This window comes from Xyrauchen texanus, chromosome 21 (genome assembly GCF_025860055.1).
Source record: "Xyrauchen texanus isolate HMW12.3.18 chromosome 21, RBS_HiC_50CHRs, whole genome shotgun sequence".
Taxonomy (NCBI): Eukaryota; Metazoa; Chordata; class Actinopteri; order Cypriniformes; family Catostomidae; genus Xyrauchen; species Xyrauchen texanus.
This window is the reverse complement of record NC_068296.1, coordinates 6,637,967-6,654,643: the sequence shown is the minus strand read 5'-3', so window position 1 is coordinate 6,654,643 and position 16,677 is coordinate 6,637,967. Positions and strand designations below refer to the sequence as shown.

At 37.4% G+C, this 16,677-nt stretch overlaps 1 protein-coding gene across 3 annotated transcripts in view; it reads right to left on the bottom strand.

The window, feature by feature from the left end:
- Positions 1-16,677, bottom strand: part of LOC127661635 (F-BAR and double SH3 domains protein 2) — a 111,020-nt gene that overhangs the window by 33,749 nt on the left and 60,594 nt on the right. For 2 of the 3 annotated variants that reach the window (XM_052152436.1, XM_052152437.1), the window contains exons 4-8: positions 10,097-10,176; positions 8,281-8,425; positions 8,053-8,186; positions 2,764-2,818; positions 1,896-2,024 (exon numbers count right to left, since the gene is read on the bottom strand). In XM_052152436.1, coding sequence (XP_052008396.1) covers positions 1,896-2,024; positions 2,764-2,818; positions 8,053-8,186; positions 8,281-8,425; positions 10,097-10,176 — 543 coding nt within the window. Of the gene's footprint in view, positions 1-1,895; positions 2,025-2,763; positions 2,819-8,052; positions 8,189-8,280; positions 8,426-10,096; positions 10,177-16,677 lie in introns of those variants that run through there. The other variant, XM_052152438.1, reaches the window with a different exon arrangement.

Sequence of the window (16,677 nt, the reverse complement as noted above, 5' to 3'; positions counted from 1 at the left end):
GTTGTAGACTTTTTTTCAGCAGTTTTGCAACGATGGATGAGCAACACACACACAAATACTGTTACAACATTCACTATGCGCTATAACGAAACAAAACACACAAACAAACATGTCCGTCCGCAGTGTCCATCAACAGTCGTGGGCGGGGCCTGTACAAAGTGACGTCTGAGAACGGCTTGTTCTGAGACAGTGCTTATGATTAATGGGGATTAAAAAAAAAAGGACTGGGTAGATTTTTATCATTATAGGGTGGTTGTGTACACACACTGCCAACACACAATTATGTTCAAACACCATGTAAAAGTGAATTTTGCATAATAGGTTTGTTTATATGACAATGTGTAGTTAAATATAAACAAGTTTGTTGTACTAAGAAGAATTTCATAAAATAATAAATGCATGAATTAAATATATGATCACATTTCTTGTTTGTTTATCATTTTAATTTGCATTAAAATATAGCTAGCATCAATTATTGTATCGCATTTATGCCATAAAAAGTCTGCAAACACACCTTTTAATTTGTTTTTACATTTATTTCTGATTATATCTGCTCTGCAGAAACTTGAAATGAGCACATCATTTGGCAACAGACAGCAGAGAGCAGTAAATGCAACATGAATGGCATCTCTTATTTCCAGATAGTTCTTCCTTAAAAAGTACTAAAATTAAATCATTAAGGAACTGGAATCGTTCAGAGGAAACGGAACCGAAACCGTAAATTCTTTACAATTCCCATCCCTAATAAAATCCCTAGAGTGTGGAGATTCTGGATGTGAGAACTGAAACGCATACCAGACTGTGAGGTAATCTACACAGGAAGTACATTGCGTGCACATAGTCTGCCCATAGATTACATCATCGTCAACAAACAAGAATTATGCCAATTTTTTTTTAGCGATCAAGCATAGAAGAACAGTTCAGAGCTTTAAAGGAATATTCCAAGTTCAATACAAGTTAAGCTCAATCGACAGCATTTGTGGCATAATGTTGATTACCACCCAAAAAATATTTAAAAAAGCAAAAATACAGGTTACAGTGAGGTACTTACAATGGAAGTGAATGGGGCCAATTTTTGGAGGGTTTAAATGCAGAACTGTGAAGTTTACAATTTTTTAAAAGTACTTACATTAATTCTTCTGATTAAAACTTGTATTATTTAAGCTGTAAATTTGTTTTAATCGTAATTTTTTCACTAATTTTAGGGCTTTAGGGTTGTTGAAATAACATCACCATGGCAACGAAGTTGTCAAATTGGCTATAACGTTACACAGAAAAGGTTAGCAAGAAATGTTCTCACTAAAATGGTTTTAAAACTCATATTGTTCATGTCTTGTGGCTATACTGTACTTCTGAAACAGTGAGTATTTTATTGTTTATGGATTGGCCCCATTCGCTTCCATTGTAAGTGCTTTACTGTTACCCAGATTTTTGCTCTTTTTTAAAAATGGAGGGACAAGTCGAAATACAGTTTTGTGGTAATCAATATTATGCCACAAATGCTGTGGATTGTGCTTAACTTGCATTGAACCATTTATCCACAGATTAGCTTGAACCACAAATGGCAGATGGTTGCAGGAGACTAGTAAAGGGTTTCAGCACCAGTGCTCTTTGAATGAAACAGCTACACACTACATACACTGTAATGCTCCATTTGTGAGGGAGGACAGAGAGATCTGATGAACGCATGCATCGTCATGTTTTTATTAAATGTATGTTTAAATCTCTATTTTGTGTCACTGTTGCATTGAATAGTATATTCATATATGTTGAAATGTAAACGCATAAGTAGAAGAGCTGCCAAAGACGAGTTATAATGTTTCAAATTGATTAAATATGATTAGTGTTATAAAGTTTATTCAAGTCCTTTCTGTTCAGGAAACCACGGTACCCACCTTAATGCAGTTGACCAGGTCGGTCTGGTAGTAGCGGTCGTGGTGTGCATTGGCTGCCGCCAGTGTGAGAAGATACTCGTTTCTCGCATGGGTCGCTTTGGAGTTACAATCACTCCTCTTAGCCTTTAACTGAAACACACGCACAACAGTCTCAAACTATAGGAAGTATAAACTGCAAGCCTCTGTTTAATAATAAAGTCAACAGGCAAAATTGCAAAACATAATTTATAACCATTTAATTACAAAAAGTGTATAGGGTCATTAAAGGCCCTACACATGTTAGTTTTTTTTTGCACTTCCATAAATCATATTTGTATGATTATTTAATATCGATATAAGTTTACTATCACATGATATATATTTCTTTGTTTATTACAAGACAAATTAATTCTATATAACATAGATTTTCTGTATGAAAAGAGTAAATATCAACATGTGTGTACACATACGTATTATACATGCAATTTTTTACTCAACGTGGCACTGATGTGTCAGTGATTAACTTGATTTACATTGATATTATTGCTATTTGAAGCAGCAGCAAGGTGGAAGTAAACTATAGCAAGTGTAACACATGAACAGTATGATTTCGCAATTTTCAATTAGGTATCCTACTGAAATGAGTTAAGTTGTGCATCTATTTAGACTCCAAAAGTGCCTGAGAAAACACACGTGTGAAGCTGATATATAGATTATGTGTAGCTCAATATGTGTTTGACAGCCAGTTGCATCTCATATTCTGCACGTGGACAAAGGAAAGAAACCCTTGCTCGTCAAGCAATTTCATGGGATCTTCACATAGTAGATCAGGTTTTAGAGTGAAAGAGAACTGTTTTTGTTACTTTAAAGGACAGATGGTGGCGTTTACCTTCACACTGGCCTTCTGTAAACTTATCCTGGACTGAAAGAGCCCCAGCTTTGACCTGTGAGAAAACAGAGCAGGCATTATAAATCACACACACGTGTAAGACCCGTCTCAAGGCTGAGAGCGGAAGAAACAGGCAGAGTAAATCAAAGCAAGATCAAAAATCTTCCCAGGTCGGTGCGGAGGATGAAACAGGCATTCAAAAACAAACTAGAGTTGCTCACTCGAGCAACCTATGAAAGGAAGGAAAGGAAGGTAAAGATCTGGTCATAGAAGTGATGAAGACTTCCTATCTACAAGAATAATCTTGGTGAAGTACCCATTTAAAATAGAGTTAAATGTGCAGTTATGTGGTATTTCGAGATTTACTGTACTGTAAATTGTTTTGTTGGGGCCCAATGAGATTTGTAAAGCCAAAAACATGAAATACACAGACAATATTGCACAATAAAGACATTAATCTGGAAATCTGACAAACACAAAAAGAACTGCAACTAAAGAACTACAGAGTGCAGTTTATTATTTTTCATATTAACTGATATCGATACACATCACAATATACATTTCATACCATTAATGGGGACAGAACTGCATTCCACATGGTTGTTACACCTCAAGAATGAATTAAACAACTTGTTAAGCTTGGTAAGCTAACTTTAAAGTATTCTCAGTTTGGGATTTAATCCTACATAAGGTGTGTGTGACCTATTTGATGAAATTTCACCAATTTCACCATCTTCAGCTGACATTTGACACCACTGAAAGAATTTGTGATGCTCCACACTACAGCTCAGTAGGTGGCGGTAATGCACCATAAACTGGACTGCCAACCAACAATAAACATCACAAGAAGAAGAAACACTTTCTTGTCTGTGACAGTGCTATGAAAAAACATTTACCCATATAGTACATAAATAAAGATCAATGGTGTTGATGTCGGAGTTGTTGTTGTGTTCAGTCGATAGCTGTATTGCATTGTAGGTGCTGTGTTGTCCAATACACAATGATGTTAAATCAGCCGGATAGCTAGCTGCTAGCTAGTGGCTACAGAGCCACATTGTGGGTTTCCATGACAACAGGGCTGCCTGCTATTACTTTCTAACAGGCTGTCTTCATGGCTGTGATTCAGTTAGCTAGTTGTGTGTATAACTTTGCCAAACTGCTTGCGTTTTTTAGCGAAATGTACTTGATCCGATCATCTAGATGTAGAACATAGGCTAAATATCAAAAATGTATTTTTCAGAGAAATATTGATAATGTTTTATCGTCCAGCCCAACTCTGAAAGCAATTTATTTGAATGCAAATAATACAACATCAATAGAAAAGTAATCTGGTATGGATTACAAATTACACAGCTACAATTGAAATTACTTAAATACTCTTTTAGATGACACGTTTTAAGTATTCTAATCTAACTACTTTTGGATTTCTTAAAGCATTTTTGAATGGTATTTTAAGTGCCCCCTTTGGTGATTCTTTAAAAGACTGACAAGTAATCAATATGTAATTATGTAATCCATAAATAGTAACGTGCATGACTCACATTTAAAAATGTAATCTCATTACAAGTACCTGACAATTGCAATCTAGTTACAGATTCCAGATTACATGTAGTCCATCGTTACACTTCCACGATTTAGGATGGACAGTGTTCAAACTGTACCCAAGTTCACATGAACCATACCACATACCACCTTTTTAAGCCGTGTTTGAAACATTTTTAAAGGGATAGTTCCCCCAAAAATGAAACTTCTCTCCCCTCACCATAATGCCATCCACTTTCTTTCTTCTGCAGAACACAAATTAAGTTTTTAGAAGAATATCTCAGTTCTGTTGTTCCATAACAGTACAATGGTAACCAAGATTTTGAAGCTCCAAAAAAAATCGAAAATAAAGGCAGCATAAAAGTAATCCATATGATTCCAGTGGTTTAATCAATGTCTTCTGAAGCGATCCAATCAATTTTTGTGTGAGAACAGATGAAAATATAACTCCTTTTTCATTTTAAAACATGACATCAGCGGATTTTTAGCATTCTTTGCAGGCTTCAAGCACTAGAAATAGTAATCGAGCTTGAAATAATGATCGCGAAGTAGACTGCTGATGTCAAGATATATAGTAAAAAATTTAGTTATATTTTGGTCTGTTCTCACACACAACCAATTGAATCTCATCAGTAGACATGGATTAAACCACTGGAGTCTTATGGATTACTTTTATACAGTCTTTATGTTCTTTTATGCACTTAAAAATGTTGGTCACCATTCACTTGCACTGTATGGACCTTCAGAGCTGAGATATTTTTCAAAAATCTTAATTTGTGTTCTGAAGAAAGAAAGTAAGTCATACACATCTGGGATGGCATGAGGGTGAGTAAATGATGAGGGATTTTTAATTTTTTGGTGAACTATCCCTTTAATACTAGCCAAATGTCAAACGGACTCAGGTATGTACCAAAAACTCCAGTGTTACAGCAGCCTAATTCTTTCTTGCAAACCATGCTAAAAAGAGCAACATCAATTGCCAAATCGATAGAAGTAAATCGGAGTACAAAACAATACCACCAAACTCGCCTCTCTCTGTCTAATGGCAATTGAAATTATAGCGAGGGTACAAATGACCCTTGAAGATGGAGAGAGATACTTGAGTGTATTTAACAAATTCAGCAGCGGGCTTATTAACTGCTTTGAAGTGAGGAGTATTCCCTAAAGGAGGTTTAAGTATCAGCCAAAGAGTTGCATATTTAATGGTGGCAAAACGACACATCTTTTATATCTTGGGCACTTTGAATCCACGAATTTGCCTTTAATATCTTCGATCAAGTAGAAAATTATATCAGAACAATAGTTAGAGAAGTGCAAAATGTTCTAAATTGACTAGTCAGTGAGTTGGCTGAACGACTAACCTGTCCACCAGACATAAGTATTCAATATGCTAAAAAATAGTTGACAGATATCAGTGGCCAAAACTGACACAAATGTCTAGAGAGCAGGGTGGCTGATGGTCTATATGACACAGATATGTACATAGTACACTTGAAAGGAAAAACGTTTTTTAAATCTTCACTATGCTTTCGCCATGTACTGAATGAATGTGAATAGTGAATTTGGGATGTCAAGCTACATAAAAGGCAGTAAAAAGCAGTCGATGCAACTCATTTTCCAAATCTTCTGAAGCCTTACAATTAGGGCTAGGAATTGATACTGATTTCCCGATTCACAAGCTCTCGATTCAATTCGAACCAGATTCATATGGGTATATTTCAGTTATAATGTCCCTTTTGCCAATATATTAAATAAATGGTCAAACAATGGACCTTCTAACTAGGTATAATATGAAAATATAGATTTTACAAATGATATTTTATTAGTATTTCATAATTTTGGTAAAAAATTTTGCTTTTTAAAAATCAACAAATCCATGTATTCAATCAATAAATAAGATATATTTCATACGTTATTTTTTGTAACATGTTTATGGTTTAATTTGTTCTATTTATAAGTATTTACATTGATTTGTTGAACACATACTAATACGGTACGATTTTACCGACATTTCTGTAAACAGCATCTGTACATTTGATGGGCGCATGGATCTCGTCTTTGGACATGATTACATGGAACAAATTTTACTCTCAACATGCAGTGAAAGGATCTCGCTGCTGAATACTCCACCACTATATTAGAAGATCATTGGTGAGTGAAATGTAAACATTTACCAGCCAGTTGCCAAATATATATATTTTAGTCACATAGTGTGAAATTTGGTTGCAAATGGAAGTGATTTTCTCTCATTGTAGTGAAGGGTTGCACAGAGTAAAAGATCAATCTGGGGATTTAAGAATCAATATCGAGATCATCTGTTCATCACTTTATGTGATGAACAGACCAAAGCCGATATTCACTTTCAAATCAAATCAATTAATTGATCAACTCCTGTACACAGAGCCAGAGTTAAATATGGCGACAACATCAGTAACATCAAACCTTATTGGTTCTTGCGCATCTCATGACCATACATCATGACATCATGAGGTTTAATGTAATTGATGTGTCACCACATTTAATTTGGGCTCTTTATACATGAGTGGATCAAAGATTTGATTGGAGAGTGAATAACGACTTTGGCCATTTTGGTCATATGGATTCAGAAGACTTGGAAAATATTGCACAATTCGTATCAACTAGTTTCTATCCACTGACAAGCCTATGGGTACATTTTGACACAAAGGAGAGTCAAAACTTCTAATAATTGGCCCAGCACCCCACTGTTATCAGGTGATGCCAAATAATAAAAAAAGTGCCATATAATGTCAGATTAATTTACCTGTCCAAAATATTGGTCAATTACCTCTAAGGTATTAAATTACGGGAATGCCTGATTCCCCAATGCGCTCTAGGTCCTTGTGGTGGCGCAGTGACTCGTCTCAATTCGGGTGGCAGAGGACGAATCTCAGTTGCCTCCGCATCCGAGACCGTCAATCCGCGCATCTTATCATGCGTTACCACGGAGACATAGGACGTGTGGAGACTTTACTCTATACTCCGCAGCATCCACGCACAACTCACCAAGCACACCACTGAGTGAGAATCACATTATAGCGACCACGAGGAGGTTACCCCATGTGGCTTTACCCTCCCTAGCAACCGGGCCAATTCGGTTGCTTAAGAGACCTGGCTGGAGACACTCAGCACGCCCTGGATTCGAACTCGTGACTCAAGGGGTGGTAGTCAGCATCTTTACTCTATGAGCTACCCAGGCCTAAGGAAGTTTAGATACAGACAATCAACTGTAAATGAACTACAGAACACGCACGTGCATTAGCTACACAAGCATTTTTTTGCATGATCGGAGGTAAAGAAGCATAATGCATTATCCCATTGTTGTCAGATTTTACTGCTGATTTGAAATAATCTTTGATCATAATCTTGACCAACCATTTGAGATGTCAGTCTTTCCCCATTTAAGTAGATAGGAGCTATATTTAATACAAAATAACAGCCTGGGAGCATTCCAAAAATGGCCGCCAAGTGGACTGACTTGCCTTGAAAAGACTTTGGTTTTAATGTTAATGTTAGCATGCTTAAGCCCCACAAGCTGTCAGGAAGCTCTCAATATTCATTTCTTTCAAAGCAACACAGTTACTAAAATATTGAGGTTAAAAAGCTATGCTGACTAGTATGACTATTCATCCCTACTAATAGTGGTTGTTTAGTACCCAATTTAACACTTTCTAATGTGGGCACCTCTGGGACTCAAAACTTTGCACCAGCAATAGTAGACACACTTACTTGGACTCAATGTCCGCCTTTTCACGAACTGCCTGGGCCATCTGCTCCAACTCAAAGTATTTCTTTTTGGATTTGGCCAGATCCTTCACTGAATCCTGAAGCTCCGCCTGGGTCCGACCCAGCTGCTCAATGCACTGTAGGCAGCCACAACAGGACAGCAGAAAGAAAGAGAGAGTTAGGGAATTATATAAAAGATGAAGGTGTGTATCCATACGGAGCGGTCCATACCTTTTTTAGCTGCTGTTCTTTGTAGAGTCGTAAGGTTTTGGCAGGGTCTGAAATCTCGTTCTTGTAGTTGTCGCAGATGTTGAGACGAGACTGCGTAACCTGCATGGTGCCTTCGAGAAAAGCCCTCCATACTCCATACACATTCCTGTAGTAGAATAACATTTCCACAATAAATACAATTGCATAAATAATTTTATGAGATTATTGTTTTAAATATAAAATTATGAATATAGAAATATGAAAAATTTAAATATGAAGTTATATTTTAATTATGAAACAAAATTATGAAATACTGAATATGCTCTATCATGACAACAACTAAAAAGTTTAAGGCTGCTTTGTTGCTGCATTTCATTTACACAGAGTCAAAGCCGCATCAATCTGTCTTTTATGCACCACTGCGTCACTTGTTTTGTTGTGCACAGTGCACATTATTCTGAAGCAAAAAAGGTTTGTTTTGATAATCATTATATCTTCCTTTGGCGCTGAATCATGCTTTCTTTTCTGCTGATGTAAGGTGGCATAAGCCAGTCAATGACATTGCTCTTAAATAATCCATAATTCACACAAAACTATTTCTTGAATACACATACTATGATGAACATGCTTTAGGGATGCCACTTTTCCTTTTTCAATCCGATTCCAAACTTTTAACTCTCCAGTAAGTCCAATAAGTGTCTGTATGTTGGCCAGTTCACAGTAGTTTAATTAGCTTCTTATTCAATTTCTGGTAAAATGCACCTCAGGTGCCATTCTAAATGCATATTATAAGGGAACTGAATTATTGAGCATCTCCATCTCAGATGTTGTTTGTTAGCATTCAAATATTGCGCAACACTGTGAAGGCTGAACTAGCTGCGATTGCATCACCAGCCTGCGTGTGCTTATTTGTGTCAACAGAGCAGCGCCATTCACTAACGTGCTGGCACTGCGCAAGCATACTAATTTATTTACTTATTATACACAGCCTTTTGCAATTCACAGAGCTATCGCATGTCTTCAAGTATCTGTATGTCTCTTAACATTACATTTTTTGACATAATTTAGCCAGCAGGTTGTCCTCAAAAGACAATTTTTGCAAGTAATATAAGCCAGTTAGGTGACGGGAAGTGAGTCAGCATCACTCAGTGTTTGTATTCAACAGCACTAGTGATTGCTCACAACAGACTAACACAAACTCAAGGTTTTACCGGATTTTATTGGAGAGGACGTACTTTTCAAAATGTCGGAGATTGCGGTTTCTATAGTGAAAGACTTGAGCACAAGCTACTGTGAACGGCTATGTTTCCACTGAGAAAACTGATCTTCAGAAAGCTGACAGCATCTCTCCTTGGGAGTGGAAACAGGTGATGGCAAAAGCGTCATCTCTCTCTCTAACAAACACACACACGCGCACGTGCATGCATGCGTGCGTGCAAGCACAATTCCATGAACTTGAGACATGTTATTAACACATTTTTTAAAAGATTTCCCAATTTTATCAGCATGACTCAATAACCCAATATCATAGCCTGACATATTTTCCCCCTTTCCTTCCCCCTCCTGTCCAGTCAAATCCCAATGGGCAAAATCAAGTACTACACTGAATATTCCTCACTGAATATTTAGTTAACTTTGAAAAAGATTATTCTAAAAAATAAATAAAATAACATTACATAATTTAACAGCTTTGCGAAGGGCATTTCAAACTGTCGTTAAACATGATAAGAACCAAGCAAAACACAGCACCGCAGTAAAGTGCCTAGTGTCATAAAACATCATTAAACAACAAAAGATTCCTCATGATTCCACCTCAAAATCTTTGCAGTGAAATCACCTGTAGTCTGTTCTCTGGTCGTCTGGTTTGATACCGGGCCAGTCCCTCTTTAAATACTGATTTGCCAACTTCTGGAGGGCCTGAGAAACACAAACAAACAACAGAAAACAATGTTAGATGCCTGAGTGCATTGATGTTGTCATATAGCATCCCATTTTTCACACTATACATTCTAAATAGTACAAAGATAAAACTATTTGTGCATCCCAAATCATAGTATATTGAGAATAGTATGCAAAAGGTGACCACATACTTTGGCTATTATTGACCTCTACCCCTTGTGCCATGGAAAATACGTTTTTCGTACTGTACTGTCTTAGTACGTACTTAGAAGTATTTACTTACCAGCAAAATAGTTATAGATGTGATCTAGGACACAGACTCAGTATTTCAACATGTTTTTAGTGTTTGTGAACATGAACACAAAGCAATTAACAGACCATATGTGTGTTCTCATGACCTCGTCATCAAACGCCATTAATCATGAATTAACACACACAAACACACAGCATGTTACAAAGCAACCCAAATTACAACGACATATGCACACTCACATGCATGCGCGCGCACACACACGCATTCTGTATTGACATATGTTTGCGGTTGGCATGACGAATGGGGGGGTTGTGGTCTCCTTTCAGGAAAGTGAAAGGCCTCCTTTCAATATTACAGTTCCATAACTGCACAACCTCCACATGATATATGGTGAAACAAAGCGGATCACTTCTCCAAAACCGGCATAAAAAAGCTAACTTTATATGAGGGAAAGTGTGTTTTAGTTGCTGTAACTTGTCACCAACCACCTTTTTTTTACCATGTTGAATCAATGTTTTTGATTCACTTGTTCATTTAAATAGAGCTTAACAATGTCCACCCATACTTTCAGCTGTCTTGATTCTGGAAGTATTTTTCCCCATTCATATACAGTATCTTCCATACGGACTTCATAAAATAATTCTTAAAAAAGCCATGAACCAACCAACCAGGTCCATGGTTAATCCCAACATTACAAACTTTGATTCAAAGCAAATATAAAATAAAGGAAATGAATGATGCAATCAAATAAAAACCAATGGGAAAAATATAAATCTATTGATTTAAAGATACTGATTTTAAGTACAGAAACAATATTTTTTAAACATTATTGCAAAGTAGTATTGCAAGTATAAAAGTAGTTTGAGAGTGAAGGTAGGCCGAATCCATTGCATCATTCACGGTGCATAGTGGAAGTCGCCAGTTGCAACAGAGCTCTTTTGGTTCACTTTGTTGACTGATTCTCTGATTGGTGGATCTTTCTCTTCAGGATCATGGATAGTGAAGTTCTTCACCAGGAATTCCGCTATTTAACAAGATTTTTTTTTAATAATACGCTGAAATAACGTAGACAGATGGCTTTGATACCATTGATTAACAACAAGAGCTCACGGTAAATCTGTCTTTAAATGTTTATTGTTGCACGATAATCATGAAATTTTACTAGTATTGCCTAATGAACTTCGGTTTTGTGACAACCCAAATGTCAAGTAAACTGGCCCATTAAATTAGGCCAATCAGCCGCTGGCTTGCAGTGCGGCACACCTGCCTGATTCTTAGATAGCAAACAACAGCTCAAAGCCGCTTGCTGTGAGCACAGAGCATCTACAGTGTGTGCGGATGGGAGCATGGCATGTGTTTGTGTAAGCGGCAGGGAACACAGCTGAATAAAGGGGCCCTTCTCCTGGACTAAGGGCAGCGGTGAGGCTGGGTGGAGTTACAGAGACTGGCCTCAAAAGGACACTTCAGATCAGCTGTGATGACGACATTTGAATAATAACTGGACATGTTTTTCTATCGCTCACATAACCACTGGACATACACACTTACACAGAGAGAAAGAATGAGAAAAGTGAATATAAAAGGGCAAAGAAAAGACAGCTTATAACCAAAATGTTACTAGTTTGTGCTGGATAGCCCAACGTATGTCTATATTTCAACCAAAAACTCATGTCGTTTCAATTCCAATTGATTTTCTTTCTACCAAGTTTTCTAAAGCAAGGGTTTTCAAATTGGGGTCCAGAGACCCCCAGGGTGCCACAAGGGGGTACGTGAAAGATTTCAGAGAAGAAGAAATTTTTACAAATTTACATTATTACGGTTTCTTTATGAAACTTTAAGATTAATTGTGATTATTGTATTCTATTGACAGTCACAGTTTTAAATGGTAAGAAATAAAAACAAACCTGCATATAATTTCATATATTATGAAAAGCAAAGTCTTAGTTGTAAGTAAGGATTGCACTTAATTTATTGGATGGAAAAAGCAACATGGTCATACTATCCTGAATTTGTACTTTTGTGTTCCACAGAAAAAAAGAAAATCATATGGGTTGAAATGAGAGTGAGTCTCATTTCAGAGTGGGTTGTCTTTCCAGCCAACCCTGCTGTTGAAAACAACATCACCGTGCAGCTGGGTTCAACTACAGTATCGCCTTCCAAGAAATCTAGGGGTAACCATCGATAACAAGCTAAATTTCACAGACCACATCTCAAAGACTGCAAGATCATGTAGATTTACACTCTACAATATCAGAAAAATAAGACCTTTCCTCTCTGAACATGCCACACAACTGCTTGTTCAATCACTTGTCATAACTAGACTGGACTACTGTAACTCTCCTGCATGTGCTATTAGACCTCTCCAAATGATCCAGAATGCAGCAGCCATCTGGTCTTTAATGAACCAAAGAGAGCGCATGTTACACCACTCTTTGTCTCTCTCCACTGGCTGCCGGTTGATGCAGGCATTAAATTCAAGGCTCTGATGCTGGCATACAAAACAGTCACTGGGTCTGCTCCAGCATACCTAAAATCATTGATGCAGATCTACACTCCTGCCAGAAGCCTGCGGTCAGCTAAGGAACGTCGCCTTGTTGTACCAACACAGAGAGGCACCAAAACACTTTCCTGGACTCTCAGTTTCATCATACCACGTTGGTGGAATGACCTTACCAACTCCATCCGTGAAGCTGACTCACTCGCTGTCTTAAAAAAACGGCTAAATATACATCTTTTCCAAGAGCACTTAACCAGTCACTAAAACAATTCTTGTTGCACTTATGTCGGTTTTGAATGCTATTCTGATGCTAGTAAAACTTTGTAGTATGGCACTTTTTGTACAAATGTCTCCTTAAGATGACTCGCTTACGTTTTCCTCTTTTGTAAGTCGCTTTGGATAAAAGCGTCTGCCTTATGAATAAATGTAAATGACAGCAATTTAATTTCATTACTTCCTCCATCCAGATGCAGAGAGAACAGGAAAATAAACCATTGCTTTCCATACATATGAAAAGCCCAAATATTTCCATGATACAGTGCATTCAGTACAAAATTCAATTGACTGGACATTATTTAGAAAGGCACACACCTGTCTATATAAGGTCTCACAGCTGAAAATGCATATCAGAGCAAAATCCAAGCTATGAGGTTAAAGGAATCGGGGAGAAGGGCCTTGGTAAGAAAGGTGACCAAGAACCTGATAGTCACTCTGGTTGAGCTCCAATCTAATTGAGTGACCCAGTCAGAGCCTGGACTTGAACCCAATCGAACCCATACAACCTGACAAGACCTTGAGAGGATTTTGCATAGACGAATGGCTGAAAATCCCCAAATCCAGGTGTGCAAAGCAAGTCGCATCATACCCAAAAAGACACAAGGCTGTCACTCCTGCCAAAATTGCTTCAACTAAGTACTGAGTTAAGGGTCTGAATACTAACAGTATATCAATATGATTAATATCTGGTTTTTGCTTTGTCATTATGAGGTATGGAGTGTAGACTGATAAATAATTGAATGCCTTTTAGCATAAGGCTGCAACATAACAAAATGTGAAAAAATGAAGGGGTCTGAATACTTTCTGAATGCACTGTATGATATTTTTTGCTGAGAAACCCACAGGAATGCACTCAACCACAACACCTGTACATATAAGAGGAAACAACCAAATGAAGGTACTGGCCAGAATGGTGACTCAATGACCAGAAAGACTGAACATAATATTGTAAACATTGCTGTTGTTTCTTCATATCTGAGCCAAGTGGTCTGCTAGGGGTAAACACTGTAAAGCCCCATGAAATGTCTGAAGAAGCAGGAGTCACTAATGGAAATGTGAAGAAAACACAGGCAATGTGTTGCAAGAGCCAAGTCCCCACCAAAAGAAATCTGTCAGGAAAATTTGATAAAACAAATGAAAGACAAATAATCTAAAATCTACCGGTCAAATAAGTGCGTATGCAGGTTTTTTTTCTGCATTGATCAAAGTCAATAAATCAACCAGGTTTGGGAGTAGGGATGTCACAATACAATACTGGTATCCGAATCGGGTCCGATACTGTGCTCATGTACTTGTGCTCATAGTACTAAAACTATGCTCCGTTACCAAAAAGATACCATCTGACGTACGAATGTCATTCCGTAAATGTTGGGTCTACAAATTAAAATCACATTATGTCCTAGTGTAATTATTAAACTGCAAAGGCTGTGATTTAATGACTAAAAATATAAATATATGGTTTGCATGCGCTGCACACTTCAAAGTGAAAGTGTGGTAACGTTGTTATACAGAAACCAGCTGCTCATACCATTTAGAGCTTATACACTGAAAACACCATCATGAGAATTGGGTGCTCAGTTTGTAGCAGATGACAGTGAGCACAGCACTAATTCATTTTGTAGCGTGAGGAACATACAGACTATATAATTATTAAACGGGTCATGAAATGGAGAATCAAATTTTCCTTAATATTTAGACATATGAGGCAACCGTACTATAAAATCATACTGTAAATTTCAGAACACGAACTTCCTCGACAGTCTAAAAAAAGCATTTATAGTTGCCACCCCACTAAAATGTTTCATTTTGAAATATCTCATGACGTTATGACACATTGCTTATTTGTATTTACACATCCTGCAACATGCGTCATCACACCCGTGGCCCCGCCCACTGGCGCATAATTCAAGACAGTAGGGCATCCTTGGCTAACTATTCTTAACATAATCCCTAAGGGGACCGACCCATCTGGACTATTTTGAATTATTTTGTATATGAACATGAACTACAAAGTATCTTTGACCACTGCCATGTATCTCACCACTTTTAAAAGACGCGGTATAAAGTTACAACTCTGAAATGAGAATCAATTCTCTTTCATTCAGCTGCTGCCTGTGTTGTTTGAGCACAAACACGTCAAGGACGCGTTCTTTCGCCCATCTGCACTATTTTTAATTATTGCCACATGGGACGTCTTTGACTGTTTCGGTGTGTTTCTGGCAATGTGCTTTTAGCATAAGGCCGCAACATAACAGAATGTGAAAAAAGTAAGGGGTCTGAGTACTTTCTGAATGCACTGTATGATTTTTTTTTGCTGAGAAACCCACAGGTATGCACTAAACCACAACACCTTCAGTGCATATTCAATATGTGTGTGCATAATTTCACCGTTCTTTGGACTATGAGTGGACTTTTCAGACTTTTCGGCTCATGTCAGTGTCGATTGTTTGTGAACCGTCATAATACGATTCAAGCTTTGCAAAGGAACTGTTATTGAAGGATGGGACAGTTAAAACACTTAAAAAAATAAGTAAACAATTTAATTCATAGATATTTCAAATGTCTTGACTGTTTGACAGTTTATGGTGCTAAGTGTTAAAGGGGACCTATTATGCAGAATTCACTTTTACATGGCGTTTGAACATTAATGTGTGTTGGCAGTGTGTGGTGGCATAGTGGGCTAAAGCACAGCACTTGTAAGTAGAAGGTTGCTGGTTCAATCCCTGCAGCCACCACCATTGTGTCCTTGAGCAAGCCACTTAACTCCAGGTTGCTCTAGGGTCATTGTCCCTGTAATAAATGCACCGTAATTTGATTTGGATAAAAGCGTCTGCCAAATGTATAAATGTAAATGCAGCACTTGTTTCGAGGTTCTGTATAAAAGCACTTTAAAAATAATACAATATTATGTTGAAAATGAATTGTACTATTTTTATTTAATTACAGTTTTAATTCATTCATTCAGACACCATTTTGATAAAAATACTTAAATAAACTGTGATATGGAATTCCAAAAAGAAAAAGAAAAAAGGTATCGGTAAATACCGAAAAGGAAGTATCAGTTCTCAATCTCAAAAAATGGTATTGGGACATCAATATTTTAGAGCCATGAAATGTAGGTTATATGTTTTCTGACTATCATATCTAAGCACACATCATATACTCTCACAGCCTCTCTGAGGCCACACACTCAGGTTCACAGGCATCATAGCCCCTTGTGGTTCATGGAAGGAGGTGTTTGGACTTAGTTCAGTGTTTTTTCCATCTTAATGATGATCTGTAGGTTTATATTGCGTGTATTGAAGCGTAGAAGTCAACTGAAGACTTGCACAGTCGAGCACAGGTAATTACAGGCAACCACACCACCTAGTCTCCATAAAACCTGGTGGGGGTCGTCATGACAACCAAAATGTTCTTCCTGTGTGGTCTTGATAAGGTACACCACTGCTTTGAATTCATGCTCTGATAAGGTGTGGTTCTCCAAATACAAAGC